The 16,678-nt window shown below is 42.0% G+C and overlaps 1 protein-coding gene across 3 annotated transcripts in view; it reads right to left on the reverse strand.

Moving 5' to 3' along the window:
• Nucleotides 1-16,678, reverse strand: part of LOC126428092 (aminopeptidase N-like) — a 332,543-nt gene that overhangs the window by 105,447 nt on the left and 210,418 nt on the right. For all 3 annotated transcript variants that reach the window (XM_050089984.1, XM_050089983.1, XM_050089982.1), the window contains exon 7: nucleotides 10,423-11,446. In XM_050089984.1, coding sequence (XP_049945941.1) covers nucleotides 10,423-11,446 — 1,024 coding nt within the window. The remainder of the gene's footprint in view (nucleotides 1-10,422; nucleotides 11,447-16,678) is intronic.

A 16,678-nucleotide genomic window follows, 5' to 3' on the forward strand; every position in this document is an offset into this window, starting at 1 on the left:
GCCATGTATCCACAAGAAAATATAGCCTATGTACGCTGTCACACTGCCACCAGAAGGCAGACAATCCTGCTCTGGGCTCCACTCCGGCTGCCTCTTGCAGCCCATTCATCACACCCCCATCACTCACTGCCATACACGTGCCAGCTGCATCCTCACCACAGTGTCTTATGAGCACGGCCTTGCTGCAGCTTCACCACTGAGCACCAGCTGCGCCCCACACTGCCTTGAGTCTGTAGTACCCGTGCTGCAGTACCATGCTATGTGCCATCCACTGCATCGCCAGGTGTCATCTGTGTCCACAGCACAGCAATATGCTGGGTTACTACGAGGCTCATGCAGACATCATTAGAACCGGGCAGACAGGACCCTGTCTGCCAGATCTGGAGGAGCAGTTCTTTCTTGTCTTATCTGTTGGCATATTGTTAACATGCCTCACTTGTGCAATAAACCATTGCAGACGTCTACCCACAGTTATTTCATGTGTCCTTGCACTGTGCAAGGGCTCAAAATTAAAGCACATCTTCCATACAGTAACCACCTCACGAAGAAAATCTAGGATTTATAAAAGTGATATTGTCTATGTTAGTATCGGTTGCAAGGGTCTGGAACTTGCCTGGCGTGAAAGTCACTAAGCATGGGGCTGACCTCAGGTGTATTTTCAACAACAATAACACTCAGGAGACAAAACGAGCAGAACACCTTTCCCAGCCAAATGGTTGCTGTGGATGTGTGATATCAGCCACCTAGGGAATGAATTTTGCACACTAGATTACTTTCCCCATAAAGGTCAATGTCAAGCAGCTTCTCAATGCCATTAGTGTGATCCCTTTGCTGCTTGCTTAACATATGTCCACATACTGCACAGATGGTACATAAAACTTGCATCTTTCTAAGTTACAATGAGGCCCATCCTCCAACAGCTGCTCAAATATTGTTTGTAAGTTTTGCATATGCTCTTCCATAGTAGCACCCATCACCCAAATGTCACCCATATTCTTTACGTACTTCAGAATACCATGAGTTAGTTGCTCTGCCTATCTTTGGAAAATTCCTCACACCAAAGTGACCCACAAAGGTAACATCTTGTATTCATATATTCCAAAAGTGTATTCAGTTCGTCTGAGTGTAAAGGTAATTGCAAGTATGCACGACTCCCAAGCCCATAACCTGTTTATCTCAGCCTTACAGCATCACACACTATGAATGGAACTGGCTGTGTACTCCAAAATTTGTGGAACAGAGGACAGCTTGAGTAAATATTGCACTTCAGCTCTTTGGCCCAAACCAACTTTGGTTGGAATAACTGCTCAATTCTAAATCCTGGAGTGTGTAATGGAGCTGGTCAATGATCCTGTTTTCACCAAAAACCAAAACACACAATACATACATACATACAACCGGAGCACTCATTATGTACAAACATGTTGTTGTTGTTGGCTTGAGTCCTGAGACTGGTTTGATGCAGCTCTCCATGCTACTCTATCCTGTGCAAGCTGCTTCATCTCCCAGTACTATACTGCAACCTACATCCTTTGGAATCTGCTTAGTGTATTCATCTCTTGGTCTCCCTCTACGATTTTTACCCTCCAAGCTGCCCTCCAAAGCTAAATTTGTGATCCCTTGATGCCTCAGAACATGTCCTACCAACCAATCCCTTCTTCTAGTCAAGTTGTGCCACAAACTCCTCTTCTCCCCAATTCTATTCAATACCTCCTCATTAGTTATGTGATCTACCCATCTAATCTTCAGCATTCTTCTGTAGCATCACATTTCAAAAGCTTCTATTCTCTTCTTGTCCTAATCATTTATCGCCCATGTTTCACTTCCATACATGGCTACACTCCATACAAATACTTTCAGAAACGACTTCCTGACACTTAAATCTATACTCGATGTTAACAAATTTCTCTTCTTCAGAAACGCTTTCCTTGCCATTGCCAGCCTACATGTTATATCCTCTCTACTTCGACCATCATCAGTTACTTTGCTTCCGAAATAGCAAAACTCCTTTACTACTTTAAGTGTCTCATTTCCTAATCTAATTCCCTCAGCATCCCCCGACTTAATTCGACTACATTCCATTATCCTCGTTTTGCTTTTGTTGATGTTCATCTTATATCCTCCTTTCAAGACACTGTCCATTCCATTCAGCTGCTCTTCCAAGTCCTTTGCTATCTCTGACAGAATTACAATGTCTTCAGCGAACTTCAACGTTTTTATTTCTTCTCCATGGACTTTAATACCTACTCCAAATTTTTCTTTTGTTTCCACGTACAAACATATTAAGTACATTAAGTACCCAATACACTCTGCACGGCCACATCACCTGATGCACCAAAATATTTCAGAAATCACACAAATTATGGTTTTCTTTGTTATCACTACATTAATAACAGAAAATTATTTCACGTAGATACAAATATACTAAAATATACAACAAGAAAATGTCTCAAAATGTGAAAAGTTGTGTTCACTTTAATTTTGAGAGAAACCTTTGAAATGAGGAAATCTATTGTACTATTACATCAATACTTGATGTAAACAATCAACATCTAATTGTAGCATCTTTGAGCTGCAATGCAGCATCAACATTGCTCATCATGTTGTGTCTGGTCTGGTTTCGTTCTGTCACCAATAAACATAGCAGTTCATGCTTGATACTGTACAGGGTTATTACAAATGATTGAAGCGATTTCACAGCTCTACAACGACTTTATTATTTGAGATATTTTCACAATGCTTTGCATACACATACAAAAACTCAAAAAGTTTTTTTAGGCATTCACAAATGTTCGACATGTGCCCCTTTAGTAATTCGGCAGACATCAAGCCGATAATCAAGTTCCTCCCACACTCGGCGCAGCATGTCCCCATCAAAGAGTTCGAAAGCATCGCTGATGCGAGCTCGCAGTTCTGGCACGTTTCTTGGTAGAGGAGGTTTAAACACTGAATCTTTCACATAACCCCACAGAAAGAAATCGCGTGGGGTTAAGTCGGGACAGTGTGCAGGCCATGAAATGAATTGCTGATCATGATCTCCACCACGACTGATCCATCGGTTTTCCAATCTCCTGTTTAAGAAATGCCGAACATCATGATGGAAGTGCGGTGGAGCACCATCCTGTTGAAAGATGAAGTCGGCGCTGTCGGTCTCCAGTTGTGGCATGAGCCAATTTTCCAGCATGTCCAGATACACGTGTCCTGTAATGTTTTTTTTTTTTTTTTTTTCACAAAAGAAAAAGGGGCCGTAAACTTTAAACCGTGAGATTGCACAAAACACGTTAACTTTTGGTGAATTGCGAATTTTATGCACGAATGCGTGAGGATTCTCTACCGCCCAGATTCGCACATTGTGTCTGTTCACTTCACCATTAAGAAAAAATGTTGCTTCATCGCTGAAAACAAGTTTCCATAAGCTGTTCCAATCGCGCCAAAAATTCAAAGCGTTTGACTTTGTCATCGGGTGTCAGGGACTGTAACAATTGTAAACGGTAAGGCTTCTGCTTTAGCCTTTTCTGTAAGATTTTCCAAACCGTCGGCTGTGGTACGTTTAGCTCCCTGCTTGCTTTATTCGTCGACTTCCGCGGGCTACGCGTGAAACTTGCCCGTACGCGTTCAACCGTTTCTTCGCTCACTGCAGGCCAACCCGTTGATTTCCCCTTACAGAGGCATCCAGAAGCTTTAAACTGCGCATACCATCGCCGAGTGGAGTTAGCAGTTGGTGGATCTTTGTTGAACTTCGTCCTGAAGTGTCGTTGCACTGTTATGACTGACTGATGTGAGTGCATTTCAAGCACGACATATGCTTTCTCGGATCCTGTCGCCATTTTGTCTCACTGCGCTCTCGAGCGCTCTGGGAGCAGAAACTTGAAGTGCGGCTTCAGCCGAACAAAACTTTATGAGTTTTTCTACGTATCTGTATTGTGTCGTGACCATATGTCAATGAATGGAGCTACAGTGAATTTATGAAATCGCTTCAATCATTTGTAATAGCCCTGTACTTCTAGACAGTTCATGTGCTGCTCTGTGATGGAAGTTGGAAGTAGTTGTAAAGAAGTTCTATTCTATTTTGAGGTGAAACTGAAGATTAAATCCCTTTTTGTGTGAAATAGAAACTCCCTGTAACAAGTTCATTTCAAGTACACCTATTGAAGTTAAGTCTTAATGCTCCAGCATCCAGGAATTTTACACTTCTAGATGGCCCCACACAGATAACGTAGACACCTGATCAACGAAACAAGCTAAGTAATATAACTATTGCTAATTAATTCCGTTCACAACCAATAACCTATTAACAAATATGCTCTTTTCTGACTGGTGAAACATGTTACACAAACAACTGCAACACACTAAACTTTGAAGTGTGCAATCAAAAACTGCTAACTTTAATTTAGATGTGAAGAAGGGAGCAGGTTTGAAACTGCACAGAACTGAACACCAGGTTCACATCATGAAATATGTAGAAACCAAATGTGGTGAACACACCTAAACCAAAAATATTTATAACCGGCACAAATCTGCAACTGACAAAGTGATTTGCTGTTCCATGTTCTCGTATTTTATGCATACAGGAACTTGCCCTCACGTTTAGTTGGCCATACGAAACGTAACTGCCACTGCAGCTGCAGCAAACCAGTGAAAGGTCTTCTGGTTCATCAAAGAAACTACATCCCCGGTATCCACCAGGAACTTGATAGGTCTTCTGGTTCATCAAAGAAACTACATCCCCTGTATCCACCAGGAACTAATACCACTGATACCCCAATACAGAATTTTATGCAATTGGCCGGGTTCTGCAAAGACTGGAGTTAAGATAAACATCAATGCTTCACCGAATTCTGCTGCCCACATTGTATAACACTGGCACATTGGCCTGCAGTGCTGTTTTCCTGTCCTCATACACTGGTGCTAAGTACTTCACTGGAGACATGTGTAACACGTGTAAAAAAAATATGGGCAATGGAGAAGCACAGGACTCGCATCCTGAGCACCAACTGGGAGACAAACTTGACTGCGGGTGGGGGAGACCTGAACTATCTGAAAATACATTTTGAGCTGCTGCTGACACATCAAATGTTTTGACAATATTTGTGATAATGCTGATATTGATTGGTTAGGTACCTCGAACAGAATGACCTCTTCCATGCCAACCCTCAGGGTTTCCAAAAACATTCATCATGTGAAACTCAATTTGTACTTTTTGCAGATGATATACTGCAAGCTTTTGATCAAGGCAGTCACTCAGATGCAGTATTTCTTGATTTTCGAAAAGTATTCGACTCAGTACCACATCTATACTTATTGTCAAGAGTCTGATAATAGGGGCATCAAGCGAAATTTGTTACTGGAATGAGGACTTTTTGGTAGGGGGGACACAGCATGTTATCTCGGATGGAGAGTCACTGACAGATGTAGAAGTAACTTCGAGTGAGCCCCAGGAAAGTGGTTTAAGACACTTTCTGTTCATGTTGTATAATAATGACATTGCAGGCAATATTAATAGTAACCTCAGACTTTTTGCAGATGATTCAGTCATCCATGAAGAAGTACTGTCTGAAAGAAGCTGCATAAATATTTAGTCAGATCTTGAGTTGATTTCAGTGTGGTGCAAAGATTGGCAACTTGCTGTAATCCTATGACTATAAAATCAATCTGTGAACTCATGCGAATACCTTGGTCTAGCATTTTATAGGGACAGGGTGTAAACACGGGCAAGGAAAAGAAATTCCCAGGTTTTTCCCCGATTTCCTGGTTAAAAAATACACTTTCTCCCAGGTGAAAATACACTTTTTCCGTGTTAAGTGACAGTATGCTTTCTCCCAGGATCATAAAACTTATCAATCCTTTGAATGGTTAGGGTTTTGTACACCGGCATAGAGCCTCCCGTCACTTTAGGAATAAAACCGTAGGAAAAAAAAAAAATAAATAAGTTTTGGAAAGATCTTTGATTTGCAGCAACATGTACACTGCATATTTTCGTATTACAAAAGTATATAGTCGAGTTCCAACAAACACAGAACTTTAGTTTCCGAAGCATTGAAATCAAGATCACGATGCACTTGCCAGTCATAGCTTGTGTCACGTGATATCGCAAGCTGATGATAGCAGATATTCATCGTGTTTACATGGAGCTCCCAAAACCGGATTCCGTAAACCAATCTCTCATTACCGCTTCTGGATGGTCATGTAAACACTTCAAAACCGATTCTGGAAAAACACTTCTGGTTGCCAGTTTTCCAGTTCTGCAGTCGATTTTCGCTACCATGTAAATGCAGCCTGTATTGAAATGTGCTCGCGCTGTGATGTTTCGTCTTGTTTTTAAAAATTTCGGCCAATATTGCCCGAGTGGCTTTTTGCACAGTGAAGGATAAGTAGAAATATTAGACTGAAGCTGTTTGCACCTAGTCTAACTGAAGATAAATAGTGACTGTGCTGGCTAAATCATAAATTACATCTGCTGTTATCCAGGTGCCTTAGTTAACTGGGCTAGCAAATCCACTTCAGACCTTAATATGTAAACGTGGCAGTGAAAAACGGTTTCTGAAATTCGTCTTTCGGAAGATGTGTCGCATGTAAAAGTAGTGATTCAGAGCATAGGACACATGATGTAGTCAGTCTATAGTAACATCATTGTTAAGTAGCATGAACACACAAATAGGAAAATTGATGTACATATGGTAGCTACAAGAATATCTAAGGTTTCACATATAATATTTGTCTTTTTTGCATTTGTTACACTTTGATATATCACACAAATGTGCCCATAAAATTATATAATGATGTAAATGTCTGGTCTTCTGGGCTCTAAATTCTTCTAAGTGGCTGGTCCTCGAGGTGTTAATCTTTAAATGAAAATCAATGGCACTGTGATTTAAGAAATTCAAAGCACATACGCATACGTAACATAACTCATATTGTGTAAAAGGAAATGTACGTTGAAAGTAACGCTTTTCAAACGACCAATTACAATATTTTCCAGCGACCTATTACAATTCATTTCATCATTTGCCAGAGAGTGCCAGAAAATGGCGTTACTGTGCTTGCGCAGCCATGATGGAGTACGTAGCCTGTATGTATATGGCATTAAGAGATCTTACATTATGTCATAAACGAAACAGGACATCAGAGGATACTCCAAGAGCATCAGAATTTCGTAAACCATATTAAAATTCATAGTTCGACTTAAAAGAGCATATTCATATGTCCAGATTCACATAAAAGTAGGCCCCAAGCTGATATTAAACTTTTCAATGTGGTTTTCAGAATGCAAATTTTCTTGATGTACCAGTACTGTATTATCTATTTAATGTTTAGTTATATGGCATAATGACATACATCACAAAAGATAACAACATGATCTTGAAATACCGCTAACAGTTGACACTAGCCAATAGTGTTTAAAATAAATTGACAATCTTTGCAGAAATTTTTTTAGCAAATCGACAAAAATAACTTCATTGTTCAGGAAGGAAATTAATACCCGACTACCAAAAACTTGGAAATAAAATCAAATCAGAAAACTGAGACTAATTACATATTTTAGCCTTCCATAATTATGTTAATATTTTAATTCACTATATAGCTCCCGGCCACAGAAATCCGTTTTGTTCTTGAGCGCTGTAAACCAAGAGGAATCAGCAAATTCACTAAATGTAAACACGGTTCACATGGAATCTACCCATCATCCCACTACAACTCAGACCATTCTGCACATGCGCGAATCTGGCAGCTTGGGTGAACCAGAACAATCTTTCCGAGTAGCATCTGGCTGTTTGTTGCTACTGCTGATACAGCTCATATCTAGCTACCTTGCATACAGCTAACAGCCGCACTTCAAGTAGCCAGAAGCGGGAGAAGGTATTGCTCACAAGCAACTCAACTGTACATGCGCATAAAGCCCGCTGGCAAGTGCTCAAACGAATCTTAAGATAACTATTGTGATGTCACGCCCATTGGAAGCAGTTTGTTGTTTTGAAGTATTGTACAGTCTTCACCCTAAAGCCTTCGACACATTTTGCTGTTGGCAGACGCTTGTGTGTGCCCTGTGTTTTGTTGCTGTAAATGATGCATTTCCTTCGCAACTTACTTGTGTGTGTGTGTGTGTGTGTGTGTGTGTGTGTGTGTGTGTGTGTCCTTGTTTATGTTTCATCGCAGTAATGGGCTAAAGTAAAATTCTTTGTAAGAGTATCAGTTCTTACCACAAAAATTTAACTGAAAGCTAAAACAATGAAAAATTGCCAGATTTTTGCTGGTTTTCTCCCAGATGAAAAAATGCCCAGGTTTTTCCCGGTTGTCCCAGGGCGTATACACCCTGAGGGATAGGAAATGAAATGATAAAACAGGCTCAGATGTGGGTAATGTACATGACTGATTTTGGTTTAAGGGGGGAGCAATCTGTCTACGAAGTAGGTTACTTACAAATCATTTGTATGACCCATTCTAGAATACTGCCCAAGTTTATGGGAGCTGTATGTACTAGGACTACCAGGAGCAGTTTAACATATACAGAGAAGGGAAGCACGAATGGTCAAAGGTTTGTTTAATCTGTGGAAGTGTGTTACAATGATGCTGAAAAAACTGAACTGGAGAATCTTTAAGGTAGATATAAACTATCCCGAGAAAGCCTATTAACAAAGTTTCGAGAACCGGTTTTAAACAATGAATATACTACAACACCTTATGTATCACTCACATAAAGATCATGGGGACAAGATTAGAATAATTACAGCATGCACAGAGGCATTAAAACAATCATTCTTCCGTTCCGTTAAGTTTTAGGTGTGCAGCCGCAAAAAATCTCCTTCTTCTAATAATTCGGCTGTATAACGTTCAGCCATCTTCAGAGTGAGGCGCAAGACTGCCGCTCCAGTGCTCGCTTCGTCCCTTTATACTGTTGTACCGCGCGACTGCGGATGCACACCTAAAACTTAATGGAACGGTCTTTGCACCGCCAAAACCTGAAGATTCAAATCATTCTTCCATCGGTCCATACGTGAATGGAATGGGAACAAATCCCAACAACTGGTAACAATGGGACAAACCCTCTGCCATGCACTTTGCAGTAGTTGGTAGAGTGTGGATGTAGATATAGATGTGCTTAACTTGGGGTGTGACAATTCAAAAGCTCTAGTCTGAACCTTGTTGGCCAGTAATAATCTGACAATTATGTCTCCGATTAAAGAAACAGCATAGGAGACCCCACATTTTGTATGTTCAAACTTGCGTTTCTGGGCAAGGCCTTGCAAATCTGCTACCCAAGGCATGTAATACTGGCCACTATGCTTCCCTTATTGGTTAAACTGCAACCACGCTGCCACAATGCAAGTTTGATGGCACAGACTCTCACTCAGCAAACTGCACAATTTCATAAATTCCAATGCTTCAAGGTTCTAGCATTGACACAGTTTTTACATATTTTCATAAAGGCTACTACTACCAGTCAGTAACAGAGCTCTCTGGACCGTGGCATCTGATATGTTTCTTACCTTTCAACCTAACATAAATCTGAGCTCAGGTATTTTTCCCACCTCTCGACAGTGTTACAGAATAATGCCAAGTGACAGGGATGGGGGTGGAAGGAAGTTGCTCCACAGGTTTTTAGCCTACAGGCTGTGCAGTGCATGCCCACATTTCAGATATGCTTCATGTTCTGCTTGATCAGTTCCTGGATCTGCTCCAGCTGTAGTTGCTGTTGCAACAGCATTTGTTCCTGCTGTTATTCCTGCAGCATTATTTAACACTGCCAAAGCTCCATAAACTGTTGCTCCAGTATTACCGGCTACTTTGCAAGAGACATCCTCGTCATCACTTTTGTAACACTGTACCCATGTGGCCTGTGCCACTACAGTTGCCCTGGAAAATGGTATGAGACTGGAAAAGAATGAGTGGATGACATTAGCCATAAAAAAAATCCAGTGAGGATACACTGAAAGGAAACCAAACATGAAGCCGAAAGAACTGTCTTAGTGTCCGAACACAACCAGAATCACAAGCCACGAGGAACCTAGAAACAAGGCTATACATAAACTGGAAAGCTTAGATAAATAAACACAACTTGCTGAGGAACGTACACTCACTTTCCTTCTGCCCTAAGCCGCCAGGGGATTTTGCCAAATAATGTAGTATCTGCACAGCTCGCAATGTGGCCACAAAACCGTCAACTCTTGACATCTAACACTGGTGTGTTCATCTCAGTATTGTTGTCCGAGTCCAGTAATGATACTAAATTGGTCACCTTTGGCAAGGACAGTGAAAATAAATGGTACAAGGATCTATTAAGAAGAGTGCTGCGTAAATCTATTAAGAACAGTGCTGCGTAAAGTTATTTTAAGTGCACCTGAAGTTCTCGGCAATCAACAACGTGACTTCAGAGGAACTCTATCAATGTGTCAGTAAACTTCATATAAAGAACATCGTACTTACCCCGGAAATGAGCTTCCACTTCGACCATTTGCAACCTGCGAGGTGGACGGAATGAAGACAGCAGTAGCATATCTGTTGCCACGACTGGAGTGGCTGGCAGACACACTTCCACCAGTAAGTGGCAGAGCAGTGATTGCACCCGTGGGAACCACAGTCTCTACTGTGGTAGTCATTGCGTGCGATGCCCCTCTACTCGGAGCCGTAGTTACTGCCGGACCGTGTGCGCCCGCCGTGACATTTACTACCGAGACTGAGCTGCCACCGGCCTCGCTGTCTGTCACCTCGAAAGTGGTTTCGGCACTGTTTCCGGGTGCAGAGCTGCTGGAAATGACAGGGATGCTAGACGATGTAGCCATACTCTCAGTCCGGGAAGCTAACGAAGTGTCGACGTCCACCGGTACGGTGTGAGCGCTGCCAGAATGTGACACTGTTCCACTCGAAGTGTAACTCGCCAGCGTGCCGGTGTTTCCGTTCGATACAGGAGAGCCGGTCGGTGCACCGGTGCTTCTATTCAAAGAGGGAATAGCGGTCGGTACACTGGTGCTTCCGATCAAAGAGGGAATGCCAGTCGACGCACTGGTGCTTACATTCGCAGAGGAGATCCTAGTCGGTGCACTGGTGCTTCCAATTGAAGTGGGAGTGCCAACTGGTGTGGCGGTGCTACCATTCAAAGTTCGAGTGCCGAGAATGGTGCTCGAGCTCGTGGGTGCCATTTCAACCGTGCTCGTGTTACCAGAACCGGAACTCTGAGCTGGCGTGCCGATCGTAGTACCGGATGTTCCGGTTCGGGTGCTCGCCGTGTGAGAAGCGTTGAACAGAGGACTGGATTCGGCAGTGTTGGAGCTGTGCTCTGCAGATGCACTGCTAGTCACTTCAGAGCTGTGTGTGCCAGAAGTCGCGTCACTCAGCTCGTGGGAAGTTGCATTGCCGACAGTCGTGTAGCGACTAGACGGTCCAGTGTCAGCAGGAGACGATTCAATGGTTGTCACACTTGTTTCATTTGTGCCTCTGGTATCCACCACACCTGTAATAATGGATAGTCAGGATCAATACTTGAGGCACGAATACCTATTCCTAAGCATCCAATGTCTATATGAGAAGTTTAAAAGTAAGGCTTATTATCTTATTGTTGAGTAAATCACTGGACCAAGTACAAGCTCAGAATGCACAATAAAGGGAAAGGTCCTGTTCACAATGGTAACAAGTTACTCACAACAACAACAACAACAACAACAATAATAATAATAGCTTCACATGCCAAAGATTTCTACAGATTTATTCGTCTGAGCAGAGAAGTTCAGTGTACATTAAACAAAGCTGTCAGGAGAGCTGTGTGTCCCCTTCCAATCCATCTTAATGAAAGTCCAAATAAAACCTTATTGTGCTCAAATGGCCATTGAAAAGTAAACCTTCTTGCGGTGAAAAATGAAGTGGTGCACGAGCCACAGTAGAAAACTAAAATTTGATTTTTTCACTGATCTTTACAACCCACAACCCTTAAGAGATTTACAGAACTCATATAAACCTATATATGGATGGCGCAACGGAAATTTGAAACCTGCTGCTCTCTAATGCAAATGCAGTATGTAAATACCTTTCATAAATAACTAATTTATTGGGGACAGGGTGGTGTAGTTGTGTAACATTCACAATGGACAGCCTTATATGAATTTAACATACAAGTTAGGAGAGCAATAATCACATGGGGAGGGAAAAAAACTCAACAGTTCAAAAAAATTTTAACACTGCAAATATTAAACTTGTAAGCAACTGAATCAGAGATAGTTTCTTTGTTGGAAAGTAAGGACTCCTGTTGCTGCCATGTCCAATGGGACAGAAAAGCATGTCGTGAAACAGGGATGGTATCAGATATCATGTTCGACATCAGACAGCAGGATCCAAAATGCAGAAAAGTATCAACGTGTTTTTTCAAGGTGCGATGTAAATGTCTTGACATCGTGCTGGCACTATGCTTTTCATCTGCTTCCCATTCAGACTTATGTACCTGATCCAGCAGCCCTGGTGTTTCATGATATTCCAAACACAGTAGGGAAATACTGTTAATTATAGTAGGCAAGTTCTGGAAGAATGTAAATACTGTGGGAGTAAAGGAGACGACTCACTGAAAAGCAGAAACATTAAGTTGTCAACTGGCACAAATGAAAATTTGCTCCCTGCCTCACCCCCTCTACCCACCTCATCACCACCACACTGCAAATTTTCTTTCTTTTTTGTGTGTCAGTCAACGATTCAATGCTTCTGCATTGTTCAGTGAGTGGTTGGGGATGCGCAAGTCACTGAAGCGGCATCCAAAAGAAAGACTGGAACCAGCCACTGAGCCACACGAAATCATCATCATCATTATCGTCATCATCTATAGACATAATTAAATTTGTATAGAACTCTCACAGTGCAAGTCTTCCACCCACGTGCCTGGTTCTTTCCCTTATCTGATGTTTTCTCACCAGTAGTACATATAAAATAACAAATTTCTTATTAATGCTGCACCTTGATGAGCCTTATTATTCACAGTATAGTTTACTGACTTCTGATGACAATAGTACATTTACATCACATGGAAACATTTTATTTAAAGGCTTACAATACTTGTGAACCATGAGCACATCGAAATGCGAACCTGCAAAAACTTGTTTGTTTTCTGATTGACATAGCTTATTGAAAGTCCTCATTGTTCCCCGTGCCAACTCCTTCCATTGCCCTACACCTGTAGCAGCTGACAACGGGTTGAGGTGAATGAAAACCTGTGATCTGCACAGTGCCTACAGGCTAAGGTACCACCGCATCCACCCACCACCAACGCTGGTCACTTCTGCCAGAAGTCGAGCCTAGACTCCCAGACTTGCCAGATGCCATGCATGCCAAAACATTGCTCGAGCAGTCTCTTCCTCCACTTCGACAAGGTGAAATCTCCCGGCTGTGCTCTCGGCAGCTCGTCTGTGCAAGACTGTTCCATCCCCAGACATTTTGGCACCCCATTACTATCAAACCTGCCATTGACGCGAGTTTTCCCACATCGCCAGACTCAATCAAACAAAGTATTGCAAACCATTCATAGCACCCCCTGTTTAAAGACTCCATCATTCAAAATTTTCACGTTCCAGAATGTTCCAATCTTAAAATATAATTTCTTCCAAATTCCATTGTCTTAATTTTGTAGCCCCAATCTTTTTGCTTCCAAAAATGCATATTTTTGATAAAATAACAAGTCAGTTTATAAATTATTCCAACTAGAAAATATCACTTTTCTGAACATTCTTTGCTAACTTTGGAGTTCCTCCTGTGCAATAAAACTTCTCTCTCATAAAGTAGTAGCTATTATTTTGACATTTTCTGATTGTATAGGGTTTAACAAAGAAGTGGGGCCAAACTTTCAGGAAACATTCCTCAAACACAGAGAAATAAAATGTATGGCCAGGGGTCCAGAAATGCTTTATTTCCATGTAAGAGCTAATTTTCTACTTCTCTTCACAATTGCTTTAACTGTGAGAAACACAGAAACAGAGTGTACCGGCATTACATAAAATGTTTTCTTACATGAAGTATTCAAAATACCTTCTTTGTTACTTTTGGTTAGAATATACAGTAAGAAATAATTCTTAGGTTCACTGGCAATGTTTTCTGCTCCAATTAAACAAGTGTAATGTTGACATACAACTAACTCCACTGTGTTGACAAGCAATTAACTTCGCTGCTTGCGTTGACATGTGATTAACTTCACTCCTTTAGTAGCACCAAGCACATAGCATCAACTGTTTAGTGTTCCTCATGGACTGCATGCGCATACATTATGTGATCAAAAGTATTTGGACACGTGGCTGAAAATGACTGACAAGTTCATGGTGACCTCCATCAGTCATGCTGGAATTCAATATGGTGTTCACCCACCCTTAGCCTTGATGACAGCTTCCACTCTCACAGGCATACATTCAGTCATGTGCTGGAAGGTTTCTTGGGGAACGGCAGCCCACTCTTCATGGAGTGCTCCACTGAAAAGAGGTATTGATGTCAGTCGGTGAGGCCTGGCATGAAGTCGGCATTCCAAAACATCCCAAAGGTGTTCTATAGATTCAGGTCAGGACTTTGTGCAGGCCAGTCCATTACAGGGATGTTATTGTCGTGTAACCACTCAGCCACAGGCCGTCCCATTATGAACAGGTGCTTGATCATATTGAAAGATGCAATCGCCATCCCCGTATTGCTCTTCAACAGTGGGAAGCAAGAAGTGCATAAAACATCAATATAGGCCTGTGCTGTGATAGTGCCATTCGAAACAAGGGGTGCAAGCCCCCTCCATGAAAAACACAACCACATCATAACACCACCGCATCCAAATTTTACTGTTGGCACTACACAAGCTGGCAGATGACGTTCACCGAGCATTCACCATACCAACGCCCTGTCATTGGATCGCCACATTGTGTACCGTGAATCGTCACTCTACACAACATTTTTCCACTATTCAATCATGCTATGTTTATGCTCCTTACACCAAACGAGGCATCGTTTGGCATTTACCGGTATGACATGTGGCTTATGAGCAGCCACTCGGCAATGAAATCCAAATTTTCTCACCTCCCGCCTAACTGTAATAGTACTTGCAGTGGATCCTGATGCAGTTTGGAATTCCTCTGTGATGGTCAGGATAGATGTCTGCCTATTACACATTACGACACTCTTCGACTGTTGGCGGTCTTTGTCAGTCAACAGATGAGGTTGGCCTATATGCTTTTGTGCTGTACGTGTCCCTTCACATTTCCACTTCCCTGTCACATTGGAAACAGTGGACCTAGGGATGTTGATGAGTGAGGAAATCATGTGAACAGTCGTATGACCCAAGTGACACCCAATCACCTGAGCATGTTCAAAGTCAGTGAGTTCTGCGGAGTGCCCATTCTGCTCTCTCGATGTCTAATGAGTACTGAGGTTGCTGATATGGAGTACCTGGCAGTAGGTGGCAGCACAATGCACCTAATATGAAAAACATATGTTTTAGGGGGTATCCAGATACTTTTGATCACATAGTGTAGCATCAACTGTTTAGTGTTCATGGAAGACTTGATTTATGCTACAGTACGATGGAAGTGTACTGAAATTCGTAGTTGGCAGACATGAGTTTGATGTATGGATCAGCATATGGAAATGACTGTGATGGTCAGTGTTAGCACCAGGGAGATTTCCATAATGACAAGTGCCCTGGCAGGAGGATGTTTGAAGCAACTTATCATCACTTTACGGAATGTGAAACAGTTAAGCCTGCTACTCATGTGTGGGGAGGCCCAGATGGACAAGAACACCTCACCTGGAGGAAGAACTACTTTGTTCCTTTGGTGACAACCTTAGTGTCAGTGTATGAGAGTTAGGTGCAACAAGTATGTACACAACAAAGTCTAACATACAAAATAAAGTGTTTCCGGACCCATATCCATATAACACATTATACTCTTCTACTGAAAGATTGGCCACACCTTTTTGTTACAAACTATAGAGCTTTTGGCTGAGTAAATTTACTTCAGTGCCTATTGTATATATGTATCTTTTGCTTTTTCTTTTACTTTTATTAATCTAAAAAGTAACTAATTTTACCATTTTGTAATTTATGTACTACAAGCCTCACAAATGAAGCCACTGTAAGGCGCGAACAAGCTTTCAATGTGTACAATTATTACATTATCTATCAAAATACAGTTGATAACCAGCATACGAGGGGGGACCCAAAAGAAATGGGACTCCGAGGGCGCTGCCACTCGTAGACGTAGTGCAGGGTTCTCACGCTAGTTGGTGTTAGTAGAGACCTTCATGAAACAGCTGTGCAGACGGCGTCAGTGTAGAGCGGAACGTGCAAGGGTGGTATTGTGTTTCTCTGACTGTTGGCAGGTTATCTCTGCGAAGTCGTTATGGCAACTTTAAAAGAACAGAGAGTGTGTATTGTGAAATTTTGTTTCCTTCTTAAAAAAAAACTGCAATGGAGACACACCAAATGCTTCAGGAAGCTTTCCAGGAGGACTCTATGAGCCGCACAAAGGTTTTCGAGTGGTTTGGGCGCTTTAAACGTGGTGAGATGTGTGTTGAAGACCAAGCTTGTTCTGGACGCCCTTCAACATCGAGAAATGAGGAGAACATTGAAAAGGTCCGCCAAAAGATCAACGAGGATCGTCGCCAAACGATCGACCAAATTTCAGCAGAGACAGGAATCAGTTGGAGCTCATGCCAGCGGATACTGAGTGAGGATTTGCAC

Source organism: Schistocerca serialis, chromosome 12 (genome assembly GCF_023864345.2).
Source record: "Schistocerca serialis cubense isolate TAMUIC-IGC-003099 chromosome 12, iqSchSeri2.2, whole genome shotgun sequence".
NCBI lineage: Eukaryota > Metazoa > Arthropoda > Insecta > Orthoptera > Acrididae > Schistocerca > Schistocerca serialis.